The sequence below is a fragment of the Gekko japonicus genome, unplaced genomic scaffold (assembly GCF_001447785.1).
Source record: "Gekko japonicus isolate JY-2015 unplaced genomic scaffold, Gekko_japonicus_V1.1 scaffold3632, whole genome shotgun sequence".
Taxonomy (NCBI): domain Eukaryota; kingdom Metazoa; phylum Chordata; class Lepidosauria; order Squamata; family Gekkonidae; genus Gekko; species Gekko japonicus.
Genome location: NW_015171609.1, coordinates 12,073 through 39,746, shown reverse-complemented (window position 1 = coordinate 39,746; position 27,674 = coordinate 12,073). Strand labels below are relative to the sequence as shown.

Genomic DNA, 27,674 nt, shown 5'->3' with positions numbered 1-27,674 from the left:
GGGAGAGGTGTCTATAAAGAAACAGAAAGCCAGCCAATGATACCCAGAGAGCCGTTTTCTCTTTTTGCACTCGAGAATCTCTTGAACTGGAGTGTAGAATAAAGCCAGGGGCAGCCCTTTCCCATGCTACAGTTCATAAACTCATGAGTTCCTTCTAATTTATACTGGCAGGGAAGAAACAAAACCATAGATCACACACACACACACACACACACACACACACATCTCTTTACCTAGAAATCAATGAAGTTTGAAGTAGTCCGAAAAGAACCAAGTCTTTTATCTAAAAATTGGTCCGAAACCTGGAAATCCCCTTGGCTCTACCAGCCAAGTCCACATCCAGAAAGCTTGCACAGCTGAGACGAACGGACTTCCCAGAACGGATACCCGCTTCCAGGGGTGGCCAGAGCATCGTCATCACAAACATTCCCGCCCCCCAAGTGTTGCAGCCGTACTTGATAGGCAGCTCTTCCCCAACCAATGACACATAATTGCAAAGTTTCCATTCTCCGATCAGCCTGGCGGTTGTGGCCATGTTGTTGAACACCGAACAAGCAGTGGCGTGCTTACAACAGACGTCTACCTGCATGCCAGCAACGATACAGGGTGTTCACCTAACAAGAGGCAACATGCTGTGGTAACAAGATGAATCTCAGTTGCTTTTGTAGTTATCGTCGGTATCCAGGTGCCAAAACAGACGATGAAGCTGAGTACGCATGAGGAGCAGTAGTTATGTGCAAGTCTCCCGTTTATTTTAAGATGATGTGGTAACTGTCATTGGTTTCAGCTGCAGAGGAAACATATACAGCATCAGATTCTGGCTGAATGCGATGGCTGAATTCCCTGGTCCCACATTCAATACCCACAGCGACAGAGGAAGCTGACGCATAGGACATTAATCTCATAAATACCAGTTTGTTTTATAGTGGGAAGCAAAAGTCCAGAGAAAGTAAAGGCCGATTAGGGAGCTGGCTAACACAGACATTGTTAAGCATCAAACAGATTGTTACCTTTCATTGTGTCCAAGACAAAACATGACTCATCTTGAAAGTTCTGTATCATCTATGAATGAAAACAAACAGCAACTTTAGGGATCCAGGCTTTACTCATCCAAAAAGGAGAACGGCAACATTTTAAATGTGAAACATGTTCAAGCAATGTGCCCAGCCCTAAGGTTCCCACTCACTTTCTTCGTAATTGACTGGCCTTGACAGAAGCCTCACCTTTGCTCTGCATGTCAAACAGCTGCCCTTCTCGAATTGCTACCCTCGAAATCATTAGCCTCAATGGTGAGTGATTGAAAAGAGAGATGGCGGGGAGGAAAGAAGACAGACGTGAGATGACAAGTGACACTTGCCCTTCTTTAGACTCCTTGGGAGAATCCAGGCAGGCCGGGGACGACGGGGGGGGACACGTCACTTCCAATGTAACAAAATAAAATAAAAATAAATAAAATAATAAAACAATTAAATCAAATAAAAGGACGATGGGAACCAACAGTCTCCTCCGTGTTCAGAGCAGGCCGCAAGAGTCGTGGCGGTGGTGGCACTCCCAGGGAAAAAGCAGCCGCAGGGGTTGCAGGACAGAGTGGCCCACCTGCACAGCCGGCCTCCCGCCCCCTTCCCTGGTCCACTTGGGAGAGCTAGATGGCCGACAGCAAAGCCCTCATGGGCTACGAAAAAGTGACACAGCAGCTCATGTGGGCTTGGGAGGGATGGGGAGGGGAGGGGGGGCTGGGAGGGATGGGCAGTGAAGGGGGAGGGCTAATTTGGCAGGAGCACTGCTTTCCATAGGTCCCCAACCAAGCTGCAGGAGCTGAAGTACGGTGAAAGGAAATGAACGAGCTTATGTCACCTAAGCATGTATGAGAGATATTTTACTGGTGTTCCTTTATCAGCGACACACACACATTCTTTGAAGACACTTATGTACAAGCCAACACCAAGCTTCTCCACCCCAAGGAAGAAGGTATGTGGTAACATATGGTCACTGCCGCCCAATGTAGTTGCTAAATCCGACTATTATTTTCAGTTTCCCATTGAAATCAGTTTGGGCAAATTCCCATTTGGAAATGTATTTATTTATTGGATTTATAACCCCGCCCTCCCCGCTGAAGCAGGCTCAGGGCGGCTTATATAAAAGTGTTAAAACAGTTTAAAACACATAAGATCTAAAGTGCAATTCATATATATTTCCTATGCAACGGCAGTCATAGTCCCTTATGTTCTGAACAGGAGTCAATTAGTACAGACTTAGGCAGGGGTCATTTCGTAGAAAAAGAGGTGCAGGAGCTCATTAGCATAACTCATTAGCATAACTTATTTGCATATGCCACACCCCCTGATATCACCAGAAGTGTGTCAGAAGGCAACAGCCACCGCTCAGGCTCCATTGGATTGTTTTGGATTGCTAGCTATTGGGGGCGGGACGTGCAGATCTGTCCTCGCAGAGGAGGGAGAGCTTGTACCTGAATAAAACTTGGTCTTAAAGGTGCCACTGGACTGTTTTGGACCAGGGGGCCAGGGAGGACTCTGCAGCTTACCTGGCTGCTTCTTGCTCTGACTGAGGGCTGCTGGGAGCAGGGGGTGGGGCTTGTTGCATGTGCCCGCCCCCTGGGCTCTTTACTGCCGGAGCTCCGCTCCTGTGCGCTCCTGCAGGAAATGACCCCTGGACTTAGGTGATACAGACAATCCCAGGGAGGCTTCAAGTTATCAAGACGTTAAGTATGGTTGAATGCCTGGTGAAACACCTCTTGTCTTGCAGACCCTACATGTAGTTAATAGATCTGTGATCTCTGACAGTTACTCCTTTGCTTCTAGTGTCCCCGCTTCTCTTTTGATGCTAAGAGAGCAGAGGAGCAGAACTAACTGGCAATGCCAGAACTAACCGGCAATGCTGTTCCCAACTCCCCAAGTCCCTGCAGATTGCCGGAGCATGCTCACCTCGTCGCTGATGAGGACGTGTATCCCCGTGGGACCTTGTTTGTAGATCTGGCTTATCTGTTGCGAGGAAATGCTGAAGAGTTGGGCTATTTTCTCCGTCAGCTCCACCGCGGTCAGCTCCTCTAAGTAGATGGCATGATAGACTGCAGCAATGGAAAACAGTGGTGAACAACACCTAACAAGGAGCACTTCCAAGTTGACCACTGGGGGGGGGGGGACACACACCTCTCACAATTGAGCTGCTGAATAAAACCCCTGGAGAGGACACAGGAAGCTCAATATTAACTTGCTCCTTAACAGATATTAAGAACAAGGCTTTACTCCTTTATTCATTCATTCTAATCCACCCTTTTCCCCTCAGGCTTAAAGACATCAACCGATTTAATGGAACAAGAACACGTGTTTCCTGACCATTGAATTTTTGCTTGAATACGTATTTTTTTTGCTCCTAGAACAGAATGCACATCATGAAGATCTCCGGGGAGGCCTGCAAGTTGCCTAGAGGACACTACTTACTCAGAGTGCGCTCTCTCTCTCTCTCTCTCTCTCACACACACACAATTAAAAGTCATGCCATGAACCAATTGTTTGCTTTACAGTTTCAGAGGGTAGCTGTATTGGTTGACAGTAGAATAATTAGATTCGAGTCCAGTGGCATGTCTGGCGAAGGGCGCTTTCACCCTCATAAGCATATAACCTCAAAATCTTGTCGGTCTTCAAGGTGCTACTCTTATCTAATTGATTTACAGTATATTTCTAGGCAGAGTTACTCCAGTCTAAGCCCACTTTTTTCAATAGCAGCACAATAAATTGGGGATGGGGGAATTTTTAGGTTTAGATCCATGGTAGTTTTTTTGTTTGTTTGTTTGTAGAAGAGCGCCCCTTCTAAGAACAGGCCTGCCACCCATATAAGAAGCCAGCTTTCACTCCTCTCTCCCCATCTATTTTCTTTCTTTCCACCTCTTCCCTCCCTCTTTCTTACTCTTTTTCCTCCCTCCCTCTCTCTTTTTCTCCCTTCTTCCTCCCTCCCTCCCTTTTTCCTTCCTTCCATTCCTCTCTCCCCATCTATTTGATTTCTTTCCACCTCTCCCCTTCCTTCCTTCCTCTTTCTTCCTTCCTACCTGTCCCCCTTTCTCCTTCCTTCCTTCCTAGAACAAAACAGAAAGGGGGATAAGAAGATTAAAATTACTGAATAAGAGTTTGGAGAGAGCAAAACCCAGATTTAAAGGGTAGAATTAACAGAGAAATGCATTTTTGTTGGAGGGTTTGGAGCTTGTGTTTCAAGGGTTCTACAGGAAAGTCCAGATGCGGGGATGCCTAATATAGTCTACACAGAGTGTGAATACAGCACATTCTAGAGTAACTTTCAGCTTGTAATTAAATTGGGCAAAGTGTGGTGAAAGTTTTCTTCAATTTTTAATGCAAGTTAAATATATATTGCCAGCATACTTAGAATCAGAGATGGAAGGGACCTCCAGGGTCATCTAGTCCACTCATAACTTTAAGGCTAGCAGATCTTTCAGCTCATGAAGTAGAATTTCTGCCCACAAGATGACATGGTTTAGAGGAAACACTGGTGGGGAGTACCGGGGGGGGGAGCCCCATCAAGCACATGGATTACACATTGTATCAGTCATACCCCAGAGCTTTGCAAAGAGATCCATCAAGCTGTGCCTCTGCCAAAGGAGAGATTGATACTACTTTTCCTGTAACCCTTACCGAAGAAAGTACTGTTGGCTGCATCTCCATCCTCGTGCTTTTGCTGGTCCCTCAACTGCTGTGACTCTTGGCAGACATAGATAGTCAGCCTTGGCCGTACCATCCTGTGGAGGAAGGAAGAGGTGAGCACTGAGGAGTTGAAAGTGAGTTAACTAAGGACAGAGCAGCAGAAAGAAAGAAGTGGCACTTCAGTAGGAAACAGAAAGCCAAAAGCCAGTTCACATATTAAGAAAAGGGCATGTGGCACCCTCTTTCCAGGATAGAATCCATTCAGAACACTGGTGGACCATTGCATTTTTATGGCTTTTCCACCACATCAAAAAGTCTCTCTGCCCATGGAGAGCACCGGATTAAGCAAAGACACATAATTATTTCAGCATCTGGTTACCTGACATCCGTAGTGGAAGGGAGTTCTTGGCTCACAGTGAGCCTGAAAAAAGAGATTTCCAGCTGGCAAGGTGACAGCAGCCTCAGTGCAAATTCAGTTTTAGTTTACTGCAGATCCGGTCTGGAGACTGACTGTAAGTCCCCAGCCTGAGAGAGATCCAGCTGTCCCCAACCAACTTTCTGCCCTGGCCCCCACCCGGTGGAACTCTCTGCTTGGGAATCTCCATGCGCTGCAGGATTTGTTAGCTTTCCGCAGGGCATGTAAGGCAGAGATCTTCTGCTAGGCATTCGGCTGAGGACTGCGACGGTACAGTAAATAGTCTGGTATTCTCATACCCTCCATTCTCCACAGTGCCCCCCCCCAGCCTGTGAAATCTGAATTTTTCCCCCCACCATCTTGAATCAACTAAATTGTGCTGATGAATTATTGGTATTGTATGTTTTAGGTATTTATTCTTTGAGTGTTAACTTAATTACTTATTGTATGTCCTCTCCTGTTGTAGGACACCCTGAGCCTTGCTTGCAAGGAACGGTGGCCTAAAATCTAATTAGAGAAACAAATAATTCTTTTTGTGTAAACATCTCATGCTCCCTACTTAGATCATGCCAGGAATCTCTAATTAGCCCAGCAGTGCAGGAAGGAGCAACAGAATAGCAGCTTCTGAACCAGCAGTGGAATGTAAGGAGGCAGCCTACGGTCCATCTAAAACCCATCAGAACCAGGGAGAATGCCTGCACAGAGATGTAAAATTTTTGGAGGTTTTGAAGCCACTTTTGGGGGAGGGTGCATCTGTGTGGCAATTCTGGGAAAAACTGAAACATACACAATACTTACTTTCCTATTAAACCTAAACTTGTTTTACTGATTTAATGTAAAATGCAGCATTCGTAACTTAGTTACCCGATAATATATGCATGCAATATAAAGCATAAATGGCCTTACGTTTTCTATATGAAAAATCATACATTTACCCAGGACTCAAGTTGCAAATTTCTGTACCCTATGCTACCAGAACATATGTATCGTAATTTCTGCCATCTGAGAGGAAGGAAAAAACAAAAACTGAAGGCAGATTTGGTTGTAAACAAAAGAAAGTGTATTATTTGGACAGAAACTCTCAATGTGTAGGGCTTCTGACTATCAAGTGACTTATAAAATTGAGAACACTGAACTCTTGAACAATGTGTTATCATTAAACACAGTACAGAACTGTTGCCAAAATTATTCACATTTAAACATTCTTGAAAATGTGTTGTAATATATCTACAGTATACTTAGGAACTATCTAATGCTGTAGATTATCTTTCACATAATTATTCTTACTACACATTTTAAGTAAAAGTTTGTCTTAAAAGCATTCCACTTATTCCAAATGGGGGGAGTTCCCTTCAGTGCTCCCCATAATTCCTTAAAGGTACCATTAGGAAAAACTGCAAAAAGTCAGAAAACTACACACACACACACACACGCTCATTTTCCTGTTCTCTCCCCCCCCCCAGGCTTTCACATCTCTATGCCTGCATCGTCACATCTGCAATGCCTCTCCTCCCCCTGGGCTCAGAAATATATGCATTGAAGTTGGCAGCAGCTGTTCTAGCCAACCAGCCACTTTACGATCCATCTGTGGAGACTCCTTCAGTGTTGCGGTTTCTGGGAAAGTGAAAGCCTTGCATGCCGCTGTTGGTGTACTGTAAGCTGTCAGGAAGGGAGACCAAAGTACTGAATGAAGAAGATGTAGGAAGAGAGCCAAAGGATGCAGACAGAAGGAAACTATGAGGAAGAGAGGCTAACAGAAAGTTTATGGACTTATAGGATGGGGAAAGAGGAAAACCAAGGGGAAAACTGAGAAGTAGGGGGTCCTATAGAGTCCTATCAGAGCGGGAAGAGACAAGGGTAGCAACGGACTGCAAAGAACCCTGTGGTGAAGAAATAAAGCAGCAATGCTGATTTGTGAGCAGTGCATGGGGGAAAGGGTTAATAGAGGTATGCAGAGAATGGATATAGAAAAAAAACCAAACAAAGAATGGGTTAAAGAGAAGACACCAAGTCAGAATTGGAGCAAAAAATGTTTTTTTCTGCTGTTAATATAGCAACATAAAAATGCCCCTGAAAGTAATTACAATCATGCACTCCTTGCTCTAAACACTTCTATCAAGATGGTCCTCATGGCAGTTAATGGGCTGCATTGGCAGCGTTTTATTTTACCATGCAATATTTATGCTGCTCAACAGTACAGATGTCCATAAGGAAGAGTATTTATAGAAAGCATTTTTTTAAAATACACATGCCATCTCCAGATTCTGCAGTGATGCAGCTCTGGGAGGTCTGTACCACATTGTGCTTTTGCTGAATGACTGAATCAGCACTCGTTCTATCATTTATGGAGCGCTTGAAAAGCTTTGTGTTTGCCTTCCCAAAAGTTTTCTACAGGTAGGTCATGAGCATTTTATCAATGAGAAAATAAAGGCTAAGCGATGGGAGGCACATGGAAGTTGCCTAATACTCTGCTCGTTATCCCGCAGAATCCATTGCCATTCTGAGTGGCATCAGCCCCCCAGGTCCCAGGCAGAGATGCCTTTTCCAGCCTTCTCCCCTTTAGATCCTTTAACTGGGAAGGTGGTGATTGAGCCTGGAGATCTACAAAGTTATGTGATGTTGCTAACCACAGGGATAGAAAGGCATCCTGGTGCATATTTCCAATTCTCTGTAAGGGAGGCCAATTTTAGCTACACGTTGCTTTTTGAAACACCACAAGTGAGTTTCTTGAAAAACATTTGGATGTACAGATAAAGATGAGTAGCCATGTTAGTCTGTCTGTAGCAATAGCAAAAAAGCAAAAGTCCAGTAGCACCTTAAAGACTAACACAATTTGTGGCAGGGTATGAGCTTTTGTGAGTCACTGGTATCTGAAGAAGTGAGCAGTGATTCACGAAAGCTCATACCCTACCACAAATTTTGTTAGTCTTTTAAGGTGCAACTGAACTCTTAGTCTTCTCTACTGCTTTGGATGTATATAATCCAGACCTATTAATGCGTCCATTAGCCCTATAACCTTCTTTCTTGTCACCTCTATTTGACTCAGTTCTTCCAACATCTTCCCTAAAAGGATCAGTAACTTCTGTACATTTTCCGCAGTCAAAATCAAATCAAAGGATTTTTCAATTTCTCATAATCACCCCCATCTTATTTTGGCAATCTTCTCACTCCTTTGCCATCCAAGGTCCCACTATCTGAGCTTTCACTGGAATTACAGTGTGGTACAGTAAGGTTCGGACTCGGGCCTGGGAGACTCTGCCATGGAAGTAACCTGGCTGACCATGGGCGTGTAGCTGTGTCTAACTTGCCTCCCAGTGCTGCTGTTCTGAGGACAAAATGGAGAAAGAAACCATGTATTCCACCCTGAACTTCTTGAAAGAAGGGTAAGATAAAAAGGTATTAAACATATATTGTGGATTTACACAATTCCAAGCATCCCTGAAGGGAACTAACCCTTTTTACTCTCCTCCTTTCAAGTAGTCCCCTCATTTTGGATAAGTTTCCTCTTCAGAAATGTGACCGTGCCAGGAGTTTTGAGCAACTTTCTACTCACATAAATGCTGAACTTAATAGCCCCCTGAGCAGTGTTGCCAACTGGTAAGACAATTCACCTTACGCCAAGTACCAAGCATCACTTAGGTCCATGGATGCCTCTTGTCTAGTTGGCTCCATGACTAACTGCACTGAGACACAATTATTTATAGTACTGAGAAATTAAGTATCTCAGCCTGAATGTAATTTAAGGATCACGGAAGTCACCCACTATGACATGGCTTCTCCCCTGGTTTCCTTCCATATCTTCTCTCCACTTCAAGATCACCCTTAGAGTTTCAATTATGTAGGTCATTAACATGCCCTCAGTAGTACATTCCATTTCAGGGCTGATGCTTTCTACCATAGAAATTCTGTAGGGGGAGTCTTTGCTTCTTAAGGTTTCTATTCTACTGAGTTATATCCTCTGACATCCAGAGCCACTTCACTCCCAATGCAACCCCTTCAGATGTGGCTTATAGCCAGCCATGCTTTCATTTTACACTGAGTAATCTAGTCCTCTCAACTTGGTTCAAAGGCTTCTAGAATTTACACATGAACGACTGTAACTTTGCTTTCTTCTCCAAGTGCTGGCAGTGTTCATATCCCCCCTATGTCTCTTAAGGCTCCTTAAATGGCTGTCATTTCCTGACACATTCTCATACTATCAAGTTTTGGCCTGTGTCCATCTAAGATTTTCTGGACTAGTAAACATACCATCCCTTAGGGAGGAGTCAAAACCAAACTGGATGCTCTACAGCTTCTGTTTTTCCCCAGGAGTTCGTTTTAAAGCCCATTAAAGCTTTGGTGGGTATTCGCAACAAATGGTGGTTGTTAATTTTATCTATGCTGCTGAAATATGCTATCAGGCACCATGGCCAACTGCAGCTCATTTATGATACATGTGCAAGGGGACACAAAGACATCCATGTACACCGATGTTCCATTTCAATGCATGTGCAGTACAGGAGTACAACATGTGCCCATTAAAATGTATAAAGCAGTTCTTGCTCTACCTTGCTTTGACAGGTGTTCAAAAGAGATGGGATTGCTGATTATGCACGCTAATTGGACTTTCCTTTTACAGGAAGCTCCATGTGTCTTCTTCCAGATAGGAATATAAATCAACTCTAGGATCAATTTACACATCAGCTCCAATTTTGAAGCTTGGTAACTCAAGAGGCACTTAGGACCACAGTTCAGGAAAGAACTTCTAACTTGCTTGCTCTCAAGGGGCTCACAGTAAACCCTGCTTCTGTTAGAGTGGTCCATCTTTCCCAGACATAGTGGGAAAGCAACACCTATGTATCTACTCTCTGTAAATGATCTTTACACATCACCTCTTAGCCTCCAAACCCCGCTACTGCCCTTGGCAACCAGATGATGCTGTTTTATATGTCATCAAGACCATTGGTCTACCTAGCTCAGTACTGTTTTTACTTTTATTGGCAGCGGGGCTCCAGCTCTCAGCCAGAATAGGGCCTTTCCACAACACCTGCCAGCTATGATTCTTGCAACTGGAGATGCTAGGAATTGAACATGGGTCCTTCTGCCTGCAAGCCTGTGTTCTACCTCTGAACTATGGATTCCTTTGAGTCATCATCTGCTGATTCTGTTGTGTTTCATGTTTGCGTTTTTGCCCTCACTCCCTTAATACTTCCATTCATCCCCACCATCAGCTCTAGAGACTACAGCAATTAACACATTAGGCAGAAGTAAGTAAATCAATTCGGGGGGGGGGGTGCATTTGAAAATAACTCTCAGGCTGCATGGAGTAAATGAAGCCCCCAGCAGTACCCCCCAGCCATTGCGACAGCAGCATATTTCAGCACTATCTCAGCAATCAGAATTGGAACATTAACTCCGTGGCATGGCATGGCATGGCCTCTCACTGCCCCTCAACAGATAGCCAAGTGTTGTTCGCAGCAAAAGCCGGTCAGTATCAGCTCATTCATTTGAAGGACCAGCTACATTTGAAGAAACTGAAAAGCTTGTAAATCCCATTTCAACACAAGAGGGGCAAAATCAGAATGAACACACAGCGATCAATATGTCACAGAGAATTAGTGAGGAACTCTAAAAGGCAAACTGTCTTTAATGAATGGACATATACTGCTGCACTGCCCTTTCTATGGTGATCTTAGATATATCTTTATTACCCCTATCCTCCAAAAAATCCCAGGAAGATCAGAATAATGGTACATCTCCCTTCTTGCGGACCTTGAATCTGGAAACTTGGATAGAGCTGCCAGATTCTGTGCAGCTTCTGGTGTCTACCAAGGCACAGTGTTTATTTAGTGACAGCTACTTTTAAAAAATATATTTTAATGGAAGATTGCATACATATTCTTATAACCACGCTGCTAATATGTTTCATTCTGCTGGTCTTTGACTGAAACAAGTTACTGAAATTGATTTAAAACTGTCTTTAATGAAGAAGCTGTAAAAGTTTGCTTATCAGTCCTCCTCTTAACAGCTAGAAGCATCTTTTATGTCCAGTTTAAGCTCTGGTTTCTGCACAGAATTGTGAACCAACTTGACATTTCTAGTTCTTCAAGAACTCAGCCACCAGGAGTTTTGCTGGGTCTGCCTTACTGCATATCTGGTCAATTACGGGGCACCACCATCCTGTCAAAATTCTCTTCAGTCTCATCAAGGTGTTTTGCCACATACCAGTAAGTGTTTGAGTACCAAAAAGTATTTAAAAAGCAGAAGCCCTGCTTTCATTATTGCCCAGAGTATGAGCTTCCTGCAACTGTCCAGAAACCCATTTTGATGCTACGCACCGTCCTTTTAATGCATTGAAGAGTCTGATGCCATCCGCAGGACCGCAGATCTGTATGACATCTTCTCTGGTTAGTTTCAATAAATCAGCCCCTGGGATGGAAAAACCAAAGAGGCAGGGGAAAGAGAAAAGGTTAGATGGAACGATGAGTCAGCAGCTGTTTAAACATGGCAGATCTCACACTTCAGGCCATACTTTCTACTTAGATGCTACCTAAATCAGCAGACCAACACAGCAAAGCTTTGCACTCAGTCAAAACTGTCCTGGATGCCAGCCTGTGAAGAGAAACACGTCTGCTTCCTTCTACTGCTGCTTTTAAAACTCCTTTTTCCCCATGTTGTGACTGTTTTGCACAGCAATGGATGGCAGTAGCATCAAACAGCAAAAGACATATGTCTACACTACTGGGAGAGGATGAGGTCAAGGACAAAATGCATAGATAAGATGGAGGTGCTTAAGAACCATGCATGTTGCCTTGAACCCCTTCAAAGAAGGGTGAAGTAAAATTTGATTTATTTATTTTATTCAACTTATATCCCGCCCTCCCCACATGGCAGGCTCAGGGCAGGTTACACCAAATTTGATAAAAATACAATATATACAATTATACAATTAAAACACTAGTAAAATACCACAATGGCCTTCATCTGGAGCCGCTGTCATTGACATTAAAACCTCACAGATGCCAACTCTGGTATGCAGTTCTGACCCATTGAGGGGAGGCCAAGTAAAGAGGGACGGACTTCTGTCGCCCTAATTAAAAGCCTGGAGGAAGAGCTCTGTCTTGCAAGCCCTGCGGAACTGTAAAAGGTCCCACAGGGCCCTGATCTCGTATGGGAGCTCATTCCACCAAGTAGGGGCCAGGGCTGAAAAGGTGAGGTGGACGTCCCTGGGGCCAGGGCCCGCATGAAGATGTTGACTGGCGGGCCATTAAGCCCTTTAGGGAACCACGGAGCACAGATAGAAGGGAGCCACAGGGCACAGAGACAACCACTAGCGATGTGCAAAGAAATTGTATTCAATGTTCTTCTTCAATTTTTAGAGCGTTTGTATAGTTTTCAATTGGAGACACATTTCTACGTGTGACCGTCTCCCTATTAAATGGGATGAAATCCTCAGTGAATGCACCCCCTCATCCAAAATGACATCCCTACCAATTTTCAGGCAGGTAGCAGAAAGCTAAACTCCAACACAGGAGCTCAGCTTGCTGGGGGGGGGTTGGGGGGGGGGGGGGGGGCACACTTCAAACACCAGAGAAATGAGGGGAGGGAGGTTTGCACCTCTACCCAAGGCACCAGAATAGTCATTTCTAAAGATTCCCAATTTAAAAACCCTAAGGACTGGATTGATTATTATGCCTATATTAAGGAAAGGAAGTATTTTTGTTTGGATTTTTATTTGTTCACTTCCAAACGCACAGTGTTATTAGCAACAGGAGACCCAGGAGATGCCTAGGAATAAAGAGGCTCCCAGAAAGTTTCAGAGGGAAGGCACAGAAGACGGATCCTGAGCGCTGACATGAAAAACGAAAGAATCCAACACTCGAGTCCAATAGCACCTAAGAGACCAACAAGATTTTTAGGGTATCAGCTCTCAAAAGTCAAGGCTCCCTTTGCCAGATACCAAGTGAAAAATCAAAATGAAGCCTTCTCACGATAATGTCAAGCAGGGGAAAAACTGCTTTCATCACTAACCTGAGAAGTTTGTGAAAAGCCGTGAGAAAGCAGAGAAGCGGTTTCGGTGCAGCCACTGCTGAGCTTCCTGAGGTGTGGACGTTGGCAGAAGGTTCTACAACAGAAGAATAACATTTCCTTAGAGAGGGGAACAAAGGAACACTTTCAAGAGTCCCTGCATATCAGCTGGAGACTCATATGCAGAAGGGGCCATTGGAGGGAGAAGATCATTCTAAACACGAGTTGGGCTAGCTCAAAGAACCTGGGTAGTGTGGTGGGTTAGAGACTTCGACCAGGATCTGGGAGACCCAGGTCAAAATCCCCACTCTGCGACAAAGCTGACGGGGTCACCAGTTACTCTCTAACTCAAATCTACATCAAAAGCTTGTCTTGGGAGGGGGGGGACCACCCTGAGCTTCCTGGAAGAAAGGGCAGGATAAAAATGTACTAAGACAGACAAACCCCATAGAAGCCTGTGCTGGTAATGAACAGGAGAACATAAGGGACTTACATCTGTAATTGGAGCAGGAGGCTCAGGCTGGTGATTTGGAGACCCGTTTCTAGGTTTGCAAAAAGAAACAGAAGGCGGTTGAGATTTTCTTGTCTCCACTTGCCATTCAATCTACTTAGGCATGTACTTTGATTGAACCCCGTCTTGTCAAAAGTGACAATGCAGATACAGCATCAGCCACCTACAGATTGAGCACTGTCCCTCGCCCCAAACTTTCCATCAATTCTCCCCTCTGTCTTTAACTACGGCAAAAGACTACCATGACCTTAACTGCAATTAACTAAAATAAACACTTAAAGACCTGTTTCAAGCCCTGGTTAAGGCTAACTTCAGCTGCGTTTTAAACCAAAAAGCGATGCTGATGTAGATATGCAAACACTGTTAAGGCCACTGTGGGGAGGGAAAAGGGGAAATCTGCACTCAAGAAGTAGACAGGGACCAAAAATCTGGAGTTCGTTTTTCCTAATATCAATTTTCTTTGTGTTTTTTCCCCTCCTAGAGGCATTTTACAGGAGATAGAGTGTCCTGCCTGGAAACTTAAAACATATTAAGAAAGAATGTTGGTAACTTGCTCCCAGACCAGGAGTCCCCAACATGGTGTCTGTGGGCACCATGACACTTGCCAACATCTTCCCTGGTGCCCGCCAAATATTTTTATAAAGTGGGTGGGGCCAGGTGGGACTTTTCTCCAGCAAGGCTTCTGACTGGCTGTGCAGACATTTTAAAAGTATTGCTTTGGCCGGCACTGCCTCCACAGCACAAAGACCTTCACTGTGTGACTGAAGGTAAGCTGCGGCAGCCATTTTGTGGCTGTGCCCACCATGCTATGTCAGAATTCCAAAGGTGCCCACAGGCTCAAAAAGGTTGGGGACCCTGTCCTAGACACTGCAAACCAGCAGCTCAGGCAATGGACCCCTTGTTTAGAGGCGTTTGCAAGAAAGCTGAAATCGCCCAGACTTACCCTTCACTGATGGAAAAGCTGCTGTGCGAACTGCTAAAGCCAGGGGATGATACGTTATTGACATATGTGATCTCTGGCCATGGAGAACACTGCAAATGAGAACCTGGTTGTGAGATACTGAGAAGGCACCACACTGGTCAGGCTCATGCGTATGCTATGCAACCACGGGTCTGACGCCTGGAGGAACAACAGCTTCCGTGGTGGCAGGTAGGGCTTAAGACGCATGAGGCAAATGTGGGGAAATGGGGCTCAGAACCAGAATAAGGCTAGAGTGGGTGTCCCAGTTGCAAGTGGGAGCCGTGTAAAGACACTGGAGTACCATCCTTCTGCCTTGCCCCTTAACACTTGTGAAATAAGCTCCAGCCTCCGTGGTCTTGTCTTTTCACTTCCTTTTTACCACCCTATGCTTCAATAAACAAAAGGCACCCCTCATTTCTTTGGATTCTTAAGCAAAAACAAACAGCTATTTATTCTACAGTTATCATTTGCCCTCGGAGGAGGCCGCAGAGTGCACACAGCTACAGCTTCTTGGAAGCCACAGGAAACAAGGCCTGCACTGAAAACTAATTGAACTTCAAAGCTCATTGGTCTCCCCAATGGGCAGGATGAGAGGAAATTAAGGAAGAGACAATTGAGTGGTTTTTTTGTAAGGCAGCTAATCAGAACTACGTTTGTAAGAACAAACTCTAGCCCTTTTGAGTCACACATCAGTCATAGTCAGGGTCATTAAAGACCAATAAAAGGAAGAATTTTTCCAGCTCTCTTTGAACTCATGCAGGGAATCATGATTCTAATCAGTTTGCGACTCTGGTCTGGTTTAAACATGAAGCTGGTACATGGAAAAGCCTTAGCGGTGAGGGGTTCCTATTGAAACTAGGTCAATGGCACCAGGGAGTACAACGTTAGTACACAGGGGCTCCAGTCCTAGGAGTGTATCACAATGCAAGCCCATGCTGGACACACAATGCTGCCAGAAACCTTACTTAAAAGTGATGCTGGGTGCATATAGTCAGAGACAGAAGTTATTTCAGAATATACAGGCATGTGTATGTGGCACTAGGCATCAGTCTGATATTCTACTTCAGGGGTCCCCAATGTGATGCCCGGGGGCACCAGGCACCAGCCAACATCTCTTCTGGCGCTCACCAGGTGCTTTTATATCCCATCTATGTCTTAAAGCCAATAGGCAGCTCAACCAGAAAAAGACAGCAATGGAACAAATGGACAGCTCTTCAATATTCATTAAACACCAACAACATTTAATTGCAGCAGCTATATAGTTGCATACATCTAGTGTTATATTAAAATCCAGGTCCGCTAACAGAGTCATTAAATGACAGAAGAACAAACAAGCTTCTTATTCAGTTGAGGACCCAGAAATTTTTTTCTCAGATCCAAATACATTACCCAGTAAAAAAAGAAATGCTCAATAGTTTCCACCAAAGACCTATCACAGATACAAACTCTAGATCCCCTTGCTTGGCCTATAAATTGTCCATGTAAGACAGCAGGTGGAAGTGCTTTAAGGAGGTGGGACCAAATGTCCAGCGGTTTTCTGACTGGTCATAGGAGATTTGATTGGCTGTGCAGATTTTTTTAAAACGTTGCTTTGGCAGCAGCTGCCATCACAGCACACAGATCTTCGCCATATGCCTGACAGTAAGCTGCAGCAGCCATTGTGCAGCTGGCCCTGTCTCCTGCAGCAGCCATTGTGCAGCTGGCCCCGTCTCCTGCAGCAGCCATTGTGCAGTGGCACCCACCACACTGTGTTAGAATCCCAAAGGTGCCCGTGGCCTGGAAAAGGTTGGGGACCCCTGTTCTACCTACTAGATCACATGAGCTTTCAGGGACAAATGAGTCCTTAACTATGGCTGGAGAACTCTGATCCATACCCTGACTACAACCTTGGTGCAAAAGGCTACACCACCGTGGTTATGGAATTTCCTGCCCAAGGCCGTTCACTAGGCCGGACTCCCTTAGTCATTATCTACCCTGTTTTAAATGGAAATTTGTTAAGTTAAAGGACACTTCAGCACTGGGTGCCTCACCTCTGTAAGTATCGTCGTCTCGTACGAAGGCTGATATTTCTCCTTTTCTTGAGGCGTTCGCTTCTCCATTTTCTCCCTGTCCGTCTTTTGCTTCCTATCAGCTCCTTTGGGCTGGAAGCCAGACATTTTAGTTAAAGACTTGTGCTTATAGACCCCAGAAAGGAAATGCCAGGCAAAAACCTAAACTGATAAAGAGATAGCTGGGGCTCTGCACACAACATTTATGCCCCTCAAATATATGAGGAAAGCTGGCAAGAATGAGAAGGCAGTGTGCCATGGAACCTCTGAAGGTACTGAACTGCCACAGAGATACTTCCAAACACTGCAGTTTTTTAGGAGTAGAAAAGAAACACCAGGACTTCAATCTAGAAGAGAACCGCTTAGCTTTTCTGGTCTACTTGGATTTAACATTGTCAGTAAAGATCTCTAACCAATGCCAAAAAAGAACTGTCCAGGAGAACACCTGCAGGCACACACAAGCAGGCACCCTTCCTCTGGGCTGAGGATCCTTCCTTCAGCCTACATGGCTCTTAAACTGGAGAAGAGCCTGTTACATCAGAGGAAAGTTTCAAACTTTGCTCAGGGAGCAGAAGGATATAGGCCATGGCCTTCTGCTATGATTCTCCTTCTCCAGACAGGACAAACAAGGCCATTTCCACAGCTGTATCCTTAGTAGGAAGTTTCCTGCACAAACCAATGTGTTTGATACCAGTCAAGATCTTCTGACACTGGGGGCTGGGGAGGGAGGCTACGTAGATCTTTACTACACTACTGGTTGAGGAGCTGGGATTTGAGGGTTCTTTAGACAGAGTTTGTTTTATTGGCAGCCTGAATAGCCCAGCTTAGGGCAAGCTTGTCAGAGCTTGGAAGCTAAGCAGGGTTGGCCACAGTTAGTATTTGGATGGGAGACCCCCCCCAAGGCTGGCTACATGGAGAAAGGCAGTAGGAAACCACCTCTGCTGGTCTCTTGCCCGGAACGCCCTGCGGGTGGGGTCACCCTGAGTTGTTTGCAATTCGAATGCACATTCTTCTTGTTTTATTAGGGCTTTCATTTGAAGCTTTAAATACTTTTCCTGCCTCTGATTTTTTTTTAATGCAAACCGTCCCAAGGTCACCTGCCAGTTAAAAGAGTCAGTAGAAGGAAAGACCTTTATCTAAGACCCTGAAGAAACACAGTCAGTCAGAGCAGACAGTATTAAGCTTACATGGACGGATGATCTGAGGAAATAAGCAGTTTCACATGTAAGAAGGACCCTTCCCAGGTGGAAAGGCGGCATAGAAGTTTGGCATACACGGCACCCACTCTCAGGCACAGACAGGAGAAGGGGTAACTAAGTGGGTTACAAACTTTTTAAAGAGGGGAAAAATAAAATGCTTGTTCCTAAGGGGTCCCAGTAAGGGTGCTAGACTGGCAACAAGCCCCCCCCCCGGGGGGGGGGCAAGTGAGCCAGGGCTGGTATTCAACTTTTCCTACCAGGGTTTAAAAGTTCATTCTGCAAATTAATGGCAACACGAAAAACCTGTTCTCCTGCCCCCTTCTGGCATTCTGCATTCCCTTGCTAGAGCCCTGTTGATTTTTATCCGGGTAAGCACTGTGGAATCTGTCCCCAAACCCTAGAAGCAGCAGTAACTGAAAGTGTGCATTGTGGATAGGGATGACGCACAGTGGGCTGTGTCCCTCGAGTAATCTGCCCTGTTCCAAGGAATTTGGGACAGGGCTGCAGTTGCTGACGAGGATCTACCTCAAGCAGACATTACAGGGAGGGCACACAGGAGCGTCTCTTTTTACAAAGGAGCATTCCGCTCACCTTTCTAGTCTGTTCCCCTTTCTAGTCTGTTCCCCCTGTTCTCTCCTCAGTCAAACTCAGCTGTCAAAAGTTAATTCAATAAGTGGAAAGCTACTGGAGGTAGGGTCACCTCTCCTCACCTATACACCCCTTTTCTCTACAAATCAGATCCCATTACCCATTGTATACGATCAAAGTAGACCTGAATTTAAAGAAACCTGTCTGCTGCATCTAGCTCAGACCTCAGAAACTATATCCATGAGACAGGTGTCCCTAACTGAACTAGGGCCCTTGTCCTTCCCATTCCACAAAAATGTAGAATGTGTCAAGTTTTCTTGTAGGAGATATTCTGATATTTCACCCACAATCTTAATGTTGCACTTTCATTATCTGCAGCTCAGAGAGTTTGCAGCCACACGTTCCCCAGGAAAGGCATTTTATTTGGGGAGACCTAAGCTGGTACCGTAGTGACAGGACAGCTCCAGTCAAAAGATGTCTGGCTCAGACACCCTTGGGAGTGAATAGGGTTGTTTTTTTCTGTGGGTTGGGTCATCCAGCCAACTGGGTCAGGTGACAGCTTAGGAGTCAGAAGTTTATTTAGACTTCAACATGCAAACATCTCCTCAAGCCACACACTCATAAAAAACATGTTGAACACCAATGCCAAAGTTTTGTGTAGAAAAAACTAGTTTCACATACTCAGTGCAACAAATTAAGATTGCAATTATTCCAAGGAGGCATATCTGGAGGGTTTTAAGCATAAACACAGAATCCAGACTCCAAATACAAGTAAAGGGGGAGAGAGATGGACATCAGAGCCTGCACATTCCTGAGTCTTTTGAAAAAGCACATATTCTTATATAATAATTGTCAGCTTCATTTATAAACTGTCTCTCTCACCAAGGCTGAAGATGGATTACAAAATACAAAAATCAGACAGCAAAGACCTTCAACAAACAATGCAATAGGACCAGGATTACAGAAACTGACAATGTAAATAAAAGATGTCTATGGCAACAAAAATATAGTGCTAATTTCCCACCGTTAGGGTAAATGCAGCTAGTCTTGCTGCTGTGTATCATGAACAGCTAAAGCCTCAGTGCTAGACAGCAGGACCCTTGGATGTATGAAAGGTACAGGAGAGTTGTTGAATATGGAGGCAGGGTTGTCCGAGGACATTTTGAACATTAAGGTTTCCACTGAGACAGGGTTAGAATCTTATCCAAGGGAACAGCTTTGTTTTGCTTTTCTAGACCATTTCAGGCATTAGTCTCCTACAACACACATATACCTTGAAGACTTTGATCTGACAGCTGGCAGAATGCAGGTGCTCTGTATATTCCCCATTCTCATTCTCCTTAAAGGTGTCAATCTGGACCCGGAACGGCACGCCCTTCTCTCCACCATGCTTCCTCATAGTGAATTCTGTACTGATGCAATGGACCTGCAAGGAATGCGCCAAGCTGCAGCCTTATTGCTGGTACAATGAAAACTGTGCATGGACTGATTCTCCATTACCATGAAGCATGTTACGGCAAAGGAAACTAACCAGTCTGGGGACCCTGGTCTGCCACAGCAACCTGAGAAATCCTAACCACAGAGAGAATATTTCCACCCTGCTTTCTGCACCTGCTCTTTTCATTGCAAACAAGGGTTAATTTTAACGTCTGTACCAAGAATCTTCACCTGAGAACAGAACTGCTGTTTGCATCGAGGGACAAGGAGCATATTTTTATTTGAACTGAAAACTCCAGAAGCCAGGGTAAGAAACAAAATGGCAGTAGATGTGCTACCGCTGTGGAAGAAGGGGACGGTGTACCCGCATGCAAGGGAGAACTTGTCAGTGAGTGACAGAGGGGAATAGGGATCATGGATCAGATTCTGTGGAGGCAAAGACAGCCAATCTCTTAAGCTTGCTCCTAATTATCTTTCAGCAAGGACAGTAAGCTGGGAAACACATCCAACATGTGTTTGGCTTTAAAGCTCAGTGCCGACATACATTTTCCTGATCTCTTAGAGGGACTAGAAACACTGCATAGATTCATATAATCCTCTGTCATCAATCCCCCCCTCCCAAGGCTGCCAAGTTCACGTTCTCCCTACTCTCAAATCCACCCTGCTCTTTTCATTGCAAACTAGGGTTGATTTTAACGTCTGCAATACTAACCATAGGTAGCTTTAAATCAGAGCTTGTCACCCATTCTCCAAACTGTGCAATAAAGTAACTGGGACAGCTGTTAATACTAGTACTGATCTGTGCTGGGGAGGGGAGGGTTTGAACAAGAGGGGAAGGGAGCATCAGTTTAAGGGCCTCTCTTGATGAAAAGAGTGGGAAATGCTGCAACAGTCCGCAGGACTGAAAGGGGGTCCAAGGTTAACAGAGTGGGTTATCTCGCTTTTCCTTTGTTAAGACACACTTAAGGCTTTCAAGCCTACAGAGCAGTTAACTGCAAAAAGTGTAAAGGAGAAACTGGGCCTTGAGCTGGAAGGAAAAACAACAAACACACAACTTGCTTTCAGGTCACAAAAAACTAATCCAGAGCGGACAGAGCAGCCATCATTCAGGAGACAGCTTTCCTAGCTCACCCATCGACTTTGCAAGAGGGGAGGGGCAGCTACCAACTCAAGGTGTTGGTGCCGCGCCTCTAGTGGAAAGCTACCTCTAATAAGTTGTGATAGCAAAACACAGGCCAACGTCGCCCTGGGCCTTTGAGACGGATGAAAGGATCAGTAGTCCCATGGTATACGCCTTGGATGTACAGCCTTGATTCTGAGCAATTTATTTGTCTTCAACAAGGTACATCTGCCCTTCTGAAGGCTTCCAACAAGGTCGGTCCTTTGTTTACTTTGGCAACAGTGGCCTTGCCCCCAGGGCAGGACAAAACTCCCAGGCTACAGCTAGGCAGCAGAACCGCTTTTCCCATCCACTCCCCCCCAACCCCCCCCCCACATCATGCATTTTCACTGCAATGAAACAAATGGCAGCTCCATCCAGCAGTCCTGGCATTCTGGGCTGCCAGTTAGGTTTGTCAAGTGCAATCAGCATTACTCTGTAGTGCAAGAGTTTTCAGAGTACACTGTATGAAGCCTCGCTAGTGGAGAAAACAGCAAGAGTCCAGTAGCACCTTAAAGACTAACAAAATATGTGGCAGGGCATGCGCTTTCGTGAGTCACTGCTCACTTCTTCAGACACCTCCTCAGATTCTTCAGTACCTGAAGAAGTGAGCAGTGACTCACGAAAGCTCACCCCCTGCCACATAAGCTCACCCTCTTTAAAGTGCTACTGGACTCTTGCTCTTTTCTACTGCTACAGGCAGACTGACATGGCTACCCATCTTGATCTACCCCTAGTGGAGAGTCCAAGTTGTTTGAGCCTTCCCTTAGCTGTGGCTAAGAGGAAGACTTAGCTGCCTCCCATCAGTGATGGCCAGGCCGGCTTAAGAATCAACTGTAGGGGCTATCCCGACCCAAGGCTGACAAGTCTAACAAGAAACCGCCACAACCGTGTCAACTCTCATTTGAAAATGGCAGCCAAGATTCTGAAACGATACTTTGTGATTGAGCGGGCCACTAAAAGCCAGATCACAGAAGACGGAAGGCCACGGGGAACCAGGAGCACATCTTGAAGCAGGAAAAGAGAAATTGCTCCTTTATCACATTGACTGGCGAACTAAGAAGGGCTGCGTGATGATCAGATCAAGAGATAGAGAGCGTCAATCAAGGCACACAGCAGGTGGTGGTGTGGTCAGGGTCAGAGAAAAGGTCACATCTGTCCCCTCAGCTGAAAACAGCTTGATTCACAACTCTGAGCACCGGTGCTTTTAAACTGACCGAAAGTTGCACTTCTGTGCTCTCTAAACAATACTGGAACAAAGTAATACCCTTACTGAAAAAGACAATTATTTATATCTACCAGCTGGGTTTCTGCGTGGGTGTCGGGCGCCGGGGGGGGGGGGGGGGGGGGGATCTAGGGCAGGCACCTTGTATATATCTTGGTTTACCTGAATAAACACTGAAGTCCTCTTTGAGGGATCCCAAAGAAACTCTACAGTATTCAGCTGCGTCGGGTTTGCCCTGGGATCAATTATACCCACAGACATTGGAATATCTGCAGAAGAGAAAAGCCACACAGTTTAGAGCAAGGCTGGAAGATGCAATGCAAATGCCAGTAGATAGGCGTAGGAACTTAAGGGACTGTATAACTGAAGGGAGGGGAAAGAATTCAAGGGATGAGCAAATTTGGTAGAATACACAACCAAGTGTGCTGCTATTGCTTTAAGACAAGACTGCAAAGCCTGTTGAACAGGAGCGTGGAGGCCACAAAAAACAAGGCTGTGTGCACAATACATTAAAACAACCCCAAATTCTGCACAAAGAACAGATTCTGTGACCTGCAATTTAAAAGCTTATTATTATTATTATTTTCTGTAATTTGTTCAGCTTCTATTAATCATGGGAACAAAAAAGAGGATGTGACAGAAAACCACGTAGGAAACAAATGTCCCAATTTTCTGTACTGGAAATCTTATCCAAGATCTGACACTCCAGCTTGTGAGATATTAACAAGCACTTTCAGGGCTCTATTTGCTGCCAAAAGGACTAGTTTGCCATGACCCAGGGTGATAACTTCTGGCCCCTGCTACCCAATTGCACACTGACAGGTCACAGGAAACCCTAATGATTTAGGTAAAAGAAGTTACCAAAAAAGCATTCACACTGAAGCCTTCATGGGCCTCAACATCAGCATGTTCTTTCACTACGGAATCCTTCATGGACCAGAGAGCTGAATTTAAGGCAGTAAATTAATGCAGTATTGATGGGAAATGATGTCTCCCCCTCTGCCTGGAACAGCAGCTTCCCAGACAACCCAATTAAAAACATTAGGACCATAACATTAAATAGGATGAAAAGGCCTTCCAGCTTTCCATTCTGTGTAAAGGTATGTATGTATGTCTGCTTGGCGCGGCTACAGAAGAAGGCATGCAGTCAGGATCGCAGTGCTCCCACAGTTCCTACACTTGTGCACTGCTTGGGAATGGTGATTACAGTGCAAACAGCTCAAGACAACCTGAGATGAGACCGTGAGGCCACATTTGGTAGGGGAAGTCAACATTAAATAAAAGCCCCAAGACCTTAGAGGCACCTGGGCTGGAGGAAACATTCCTTTGTGGCACATGAAATACAGCAAGAAGTTGTATCCTAAAAGCACCTTGAATGCTGGGGGCCTGCCTGGTGACCACTTTTTACTATCCTTTAGGCGCCTGGGCAAACATTTCTCTTTAACCGTGCTTTTTAACGTGGTTCTGCTTCATGGCTGGCTTCTAGCCTGAGTGCTGCTTCATAGGTAGAGTTTTAGGTTTCTTAGTGTTTATTACAACACTGGAGAGATAAATGCCCACCTCCCATAATCCAATGGATTGAGGTCCTTACAACCTTATCCACATTTGAATGCGGAGCATATAGACAATCAAGTACACACATATTTGTAGGTATCTGGAAACCTTTTGTAGGTGCTTATGCATTGACTCTTGCCATTATTGTTGTATTTTCTGCTTCTTTTCTGTTTGGGGGTTGTAATTTAATTTTAAAAAAAATAAATTCTAAATCGCTTTTTAAAAGAGCACAATATAACAAAAACTCAATGGACCAGCATTATACTATCAGCTGTGAATACTGTCACTTCACTTTGGTGAGAAGAAGGTCTCCTAAGAACAGACCAAGTTCTCCAAACCAGTCCCTGCCAGCAAGGCTGCTAAAAGGAGTTTATGGCCAAATGTGCTTTCTCCTCTTGAGATACTTTTTCATTTTCAATTTCCCAGCACCTGAAATGCCATAGTTTGACACAACATATGGTATTTCCCCTTCAATTCCCGGTTGGTTCAGGAACATGCAGTTGGGAACAGGGAAATTTCTCATTAGTAAACAATTCACCAATTGTAAATTCCCCACAGCTAGTGAGGTCAGAATAAGAGTTTCTTGTCCATGGCCACCCCCCTCAGACAATTCCAAAGCCCAGGCAATCACAGATTGGTGTCTGTATTAAGAAGACTGGCCCATCTGCTTTACACTGGACCTCATCCAGTAACTGGAAGAGGCCAACCCAGCTAGCGTTAACAGAATACAGTATGTGGGCAGGAGCAGCGTCTGTATGAATAACCTTGATGGAGACAGCACTGAAGGGTACCTGACAGGGTACCAGGCTGTGCAAAAGAAGCACCAAGTCCATGCAGGAGGGCTGTTAACTAGCCCAGGAATGCGAGGTCTACCATGTCGCAGAGGATGTTGCTGTGGGTTCGCCTATCGCCAGCAATCCCTGCCCCAAGGAACTCTGGCTGAACACACAGCAGTTTGTGCCCGGAATGCGGTGGGCAGAAGTCTCATCGGACCTTGCACAGCTCCAAGTCCTCTGTCCCATTCGCCAGGCTTTTGAGGGATCTTTTGCCTTTTGTAATTCAGAAGTTTTAAATTATTTTTAAACATTTTAAAAGGCCCTTTTCTTGTGTATGATTTTATTATATTGTTTTCTCACTTTGGGAGCCTTCCCAAGAATGTCTTTGGAGAGAGTCAGCCTATACATTTTCCAAATGCAAAATCCTAAAACCCAAGCAGAGAGTCAACCCATGCTACATCGCAACTAGCAACAGCAGTTCCTGGTATGCTGTACAAAAAGCCACTATGACACTATTCTAAACTTTTAACAGGCACTCACCGATGTCAAGTATTCTGTCCCCTGGTCTATTCCACCTCCAGCCTTCAAGCTGCTGATGCTCAGTATACTGAAGCCGTCTGTCGTGGAACACCACTCGAAATATACTCTGGCCAACAAAGATGGAGCTGGTTAAAAGACACGCCTGGGAACTTATTTTGAGTTTAGGAAAATGAAACAGGGAAGGAGCCCCCCCCCCCCCATTTCTCTTTAAGATACACACGCTACATTCAAAATCTTGAATGGGAACTGGAATATTCATGTGTAAATGCCCGCATAAGGAAAGTTCTGCTTGCAATATGAATTGTAAGAATGGGGCACCGCTGTGTTAATGCGTATACACAAGGCACTGGTTCACATTCAAAATTCCACTCAAACTGGCAGAAGGACCATGAACCCAAGACATATTCCCACACCTCAGCACATGTATATTCTACACATCCAGGCCAACATGTCAGCAGGAAATCAAGTTTCTGATCTCATTCACACATGCTTACACATCACTCGATCCTCCTACACTTGATGCCTGACAGCAGAATGTGCAAACAGATTCCATTAAAAGTCCCCTTTGAAGTGGCAAGAACTTCCCTTATCGGTTGTGTTTGATTCATGATGCCCACTTACAAATTCATCACTTGATGGCCGCCACCATCAAGTGATGAACATCGGATGCTGTCAAACAATGTACTACAGCTACAGACATTTTTGTTTTATTTCATGTTGCCTTTAACAGTTATTCTAAGTTCAGTCAATTTGGTTCAAAATCCCATTCTTAAAGCTAGGCCAAAACCCCTCCTTTCTTCACCATGTTTGTAAAGACAGCTGCAAAATTACCTCTGAAAACCATCGTCGGTCAAGAAAAAAAGATCCTTCCAGCAGGACATTTATCAATTAAATTGGACTTCCAGGTTGGTACTAGAGATGTCAAACTTCTTCAAGTGGGACTCATTTCTAAACTTGCTCCCCTTTCAGAGATGCACTGGCAAAGTAACTTCATGATACTTTCTCCTTCCCAAACACATCTGTATCAATTAATCCCGAACTAGTGTATTTTTCACATTTCATATTTATAAAGCAATAACAATACTGAGCGACAGGTTTATCTCAAAGCTATTTTGCCCATTACATCCAGGTTTTGGTTATGCTCACCAAGTTCTTTCTCTATTAATACTGGATAGGTTATGGTTCTGGTCACCATAAGAGCCAGAGAAAGTTGTTCATGGTACCTGAAACTCTAGTTAGTGGGTATATGTTGTTCTTTGAAGGGTTTGGACCAGGGGTCGTTTCGTAGACAAAGAGCTAGGGGAACTCATTAGCATAACTCATTAGCATATGCCACACCCCCTGACATCACCAGAAGTGTGTCATAAGGCCACACCCCCTGACATCACCGGAAGTGTGTCATAAGGCCACGCACCCCGCCCCCAACGGTCCCGGCCGCCGCTGCCGGCCTTGCAGCTCCACTGCTGAGCCCCATGAGGGGCCCGGCGGTGGACCTGCAAGGCCAGTGGGAGTGCAAGGAAGCCCCGCGAAGGCCCTCCCTGGCCCAAGGCAGGCAGGGGTGGGGAGAGGCAGGGAGGAAGCAACTTACCCTCCCTCTTCTCCTGCCTCCTCCTGGCTGAATGAGGGCCGGAAGCGGGGTGACCAGAAGCAGGGGGCGGGGCTTCGTCGATCCCCCCCGAAATGACCTCTGGTTTGGACACTCGGCTGGTTCAAGCAAGACAGCTCATTTGGGAGTGCAAATATTTGCTGCTGAAAAACTACATATTCCCAGAGACCAGGCCCTTTCTCAGATTGTGTGTGAACCAGACCTAAGATTATGAGAGATCCCCAAAACCACATATTAGATGTGTCTTTTTTTGTGGGTAATGTTCAGCACTACACAACACATGGCTTCTCATACAGTAAACACGTATCTGAAGCTACCTTGGCCTTGGACACTTTTTGCATGCTTTCTAACCACCCCTCAACCTGCAAGGGAAGAAAGTCTGCACCCTTTCCATTACAAAAACAAGAAGCCACTACATTGACACTACACTGTGCTTTCGATTCCAAAGGTGTGCACAGCACAGCATCTAAAGAATATGCAACCTCAACAGCTGGGGGGAAAGAATGAAACGTGGGAAGAAGCTAGGAAAACTAAGCGGTACCTACACTAAACTAAGTCCTAATATGGGAATCTTTTCCAGGGGACACTCAATATCTTATGAGGCAGTTACCAAACCACTGACTACACCCTTGTTCACGCAAGCAGCTGCTCAAAGTTACCTGCCTGGAAATAATTTCATATGCTAAATACTGAAATTACACACCCTGGAAATTTAGGGCCATAGAAGATATGACAGAGATCCAAAATTAGGATTTCTCACAGCTTTTTCCTTTAGAACACCAACTAGCAGCCCCCACCCCCAGACCGTTCAAAATCCAGGAAATTGCTATAAGGGCAACAAATATTTACGTAGCTCTTTCCTCCCATGATTTTTAGGAACCCAGTACTGCCTTTTTCCTCCTATGGAGTCAACTAAAGTGCAGCGTGGCAGGTGGGCTGAAGGAGAAGGAGGAAGACAAGATTAAATAGACTCCTTCC

General features: G+C 45.0%; 1 protein-coding gene across 1 annotated transcript in view; it reads right to left on the bottom strand.

The window, feature by feature from the left end:
* The window catches only part of TFCP2 (transcription factor CP2), a gene marked incomplete at its 5' end in the record, with an annotated part of 32,224 nt that continues 4,550 nt past the window's right edge, over window positions 1–27,674 (bottom strand). The window contains 12 exons of the mRNA XM_015419922.1: window positions 1–787; window positions 1,011–1,062; window positions 2,943–3,085; window positions 4,662–4,765; window positions 11,403–11,493; window positions 13,096–13,189; window positions 13,586–13,634; window positions 14,547–14,635; window positions 16,595–16,705; window positions 19,673–19,825; window positions 22,383–22,489; window positions 25,091–25,196. Of these exons, the coding sequence (XP_015275408.1) occupies window positions 750–787; window positions 1,011–1,062; window positions 2,943–3,085; window positions 4,662–4,765; window positions 11,403–11,493; window positions 13,096–13,189; window positions 13,586–13,634; window positions 14,547–14,635; window positions 16,595–16,705; window positions 19,673–19,825; window positions 22,383–22,489; window positions 25,091–25,196 (1,137 nt within the window). The remainder of the gene's footprint in view (window positions 788–1,010; window positions 1,063–2,942; window positions 3,086–4,661; window positions 4,766–11,402; window positions 11,494–13,095; window positions 13,190–13,585; window positions 13,635–14,546; window positions 14,636–16,594; window positions 16,706–19,672; window positions 19,826–22,382; window positions 22,490–25,090; window positions 25,197–27,674) is intronic.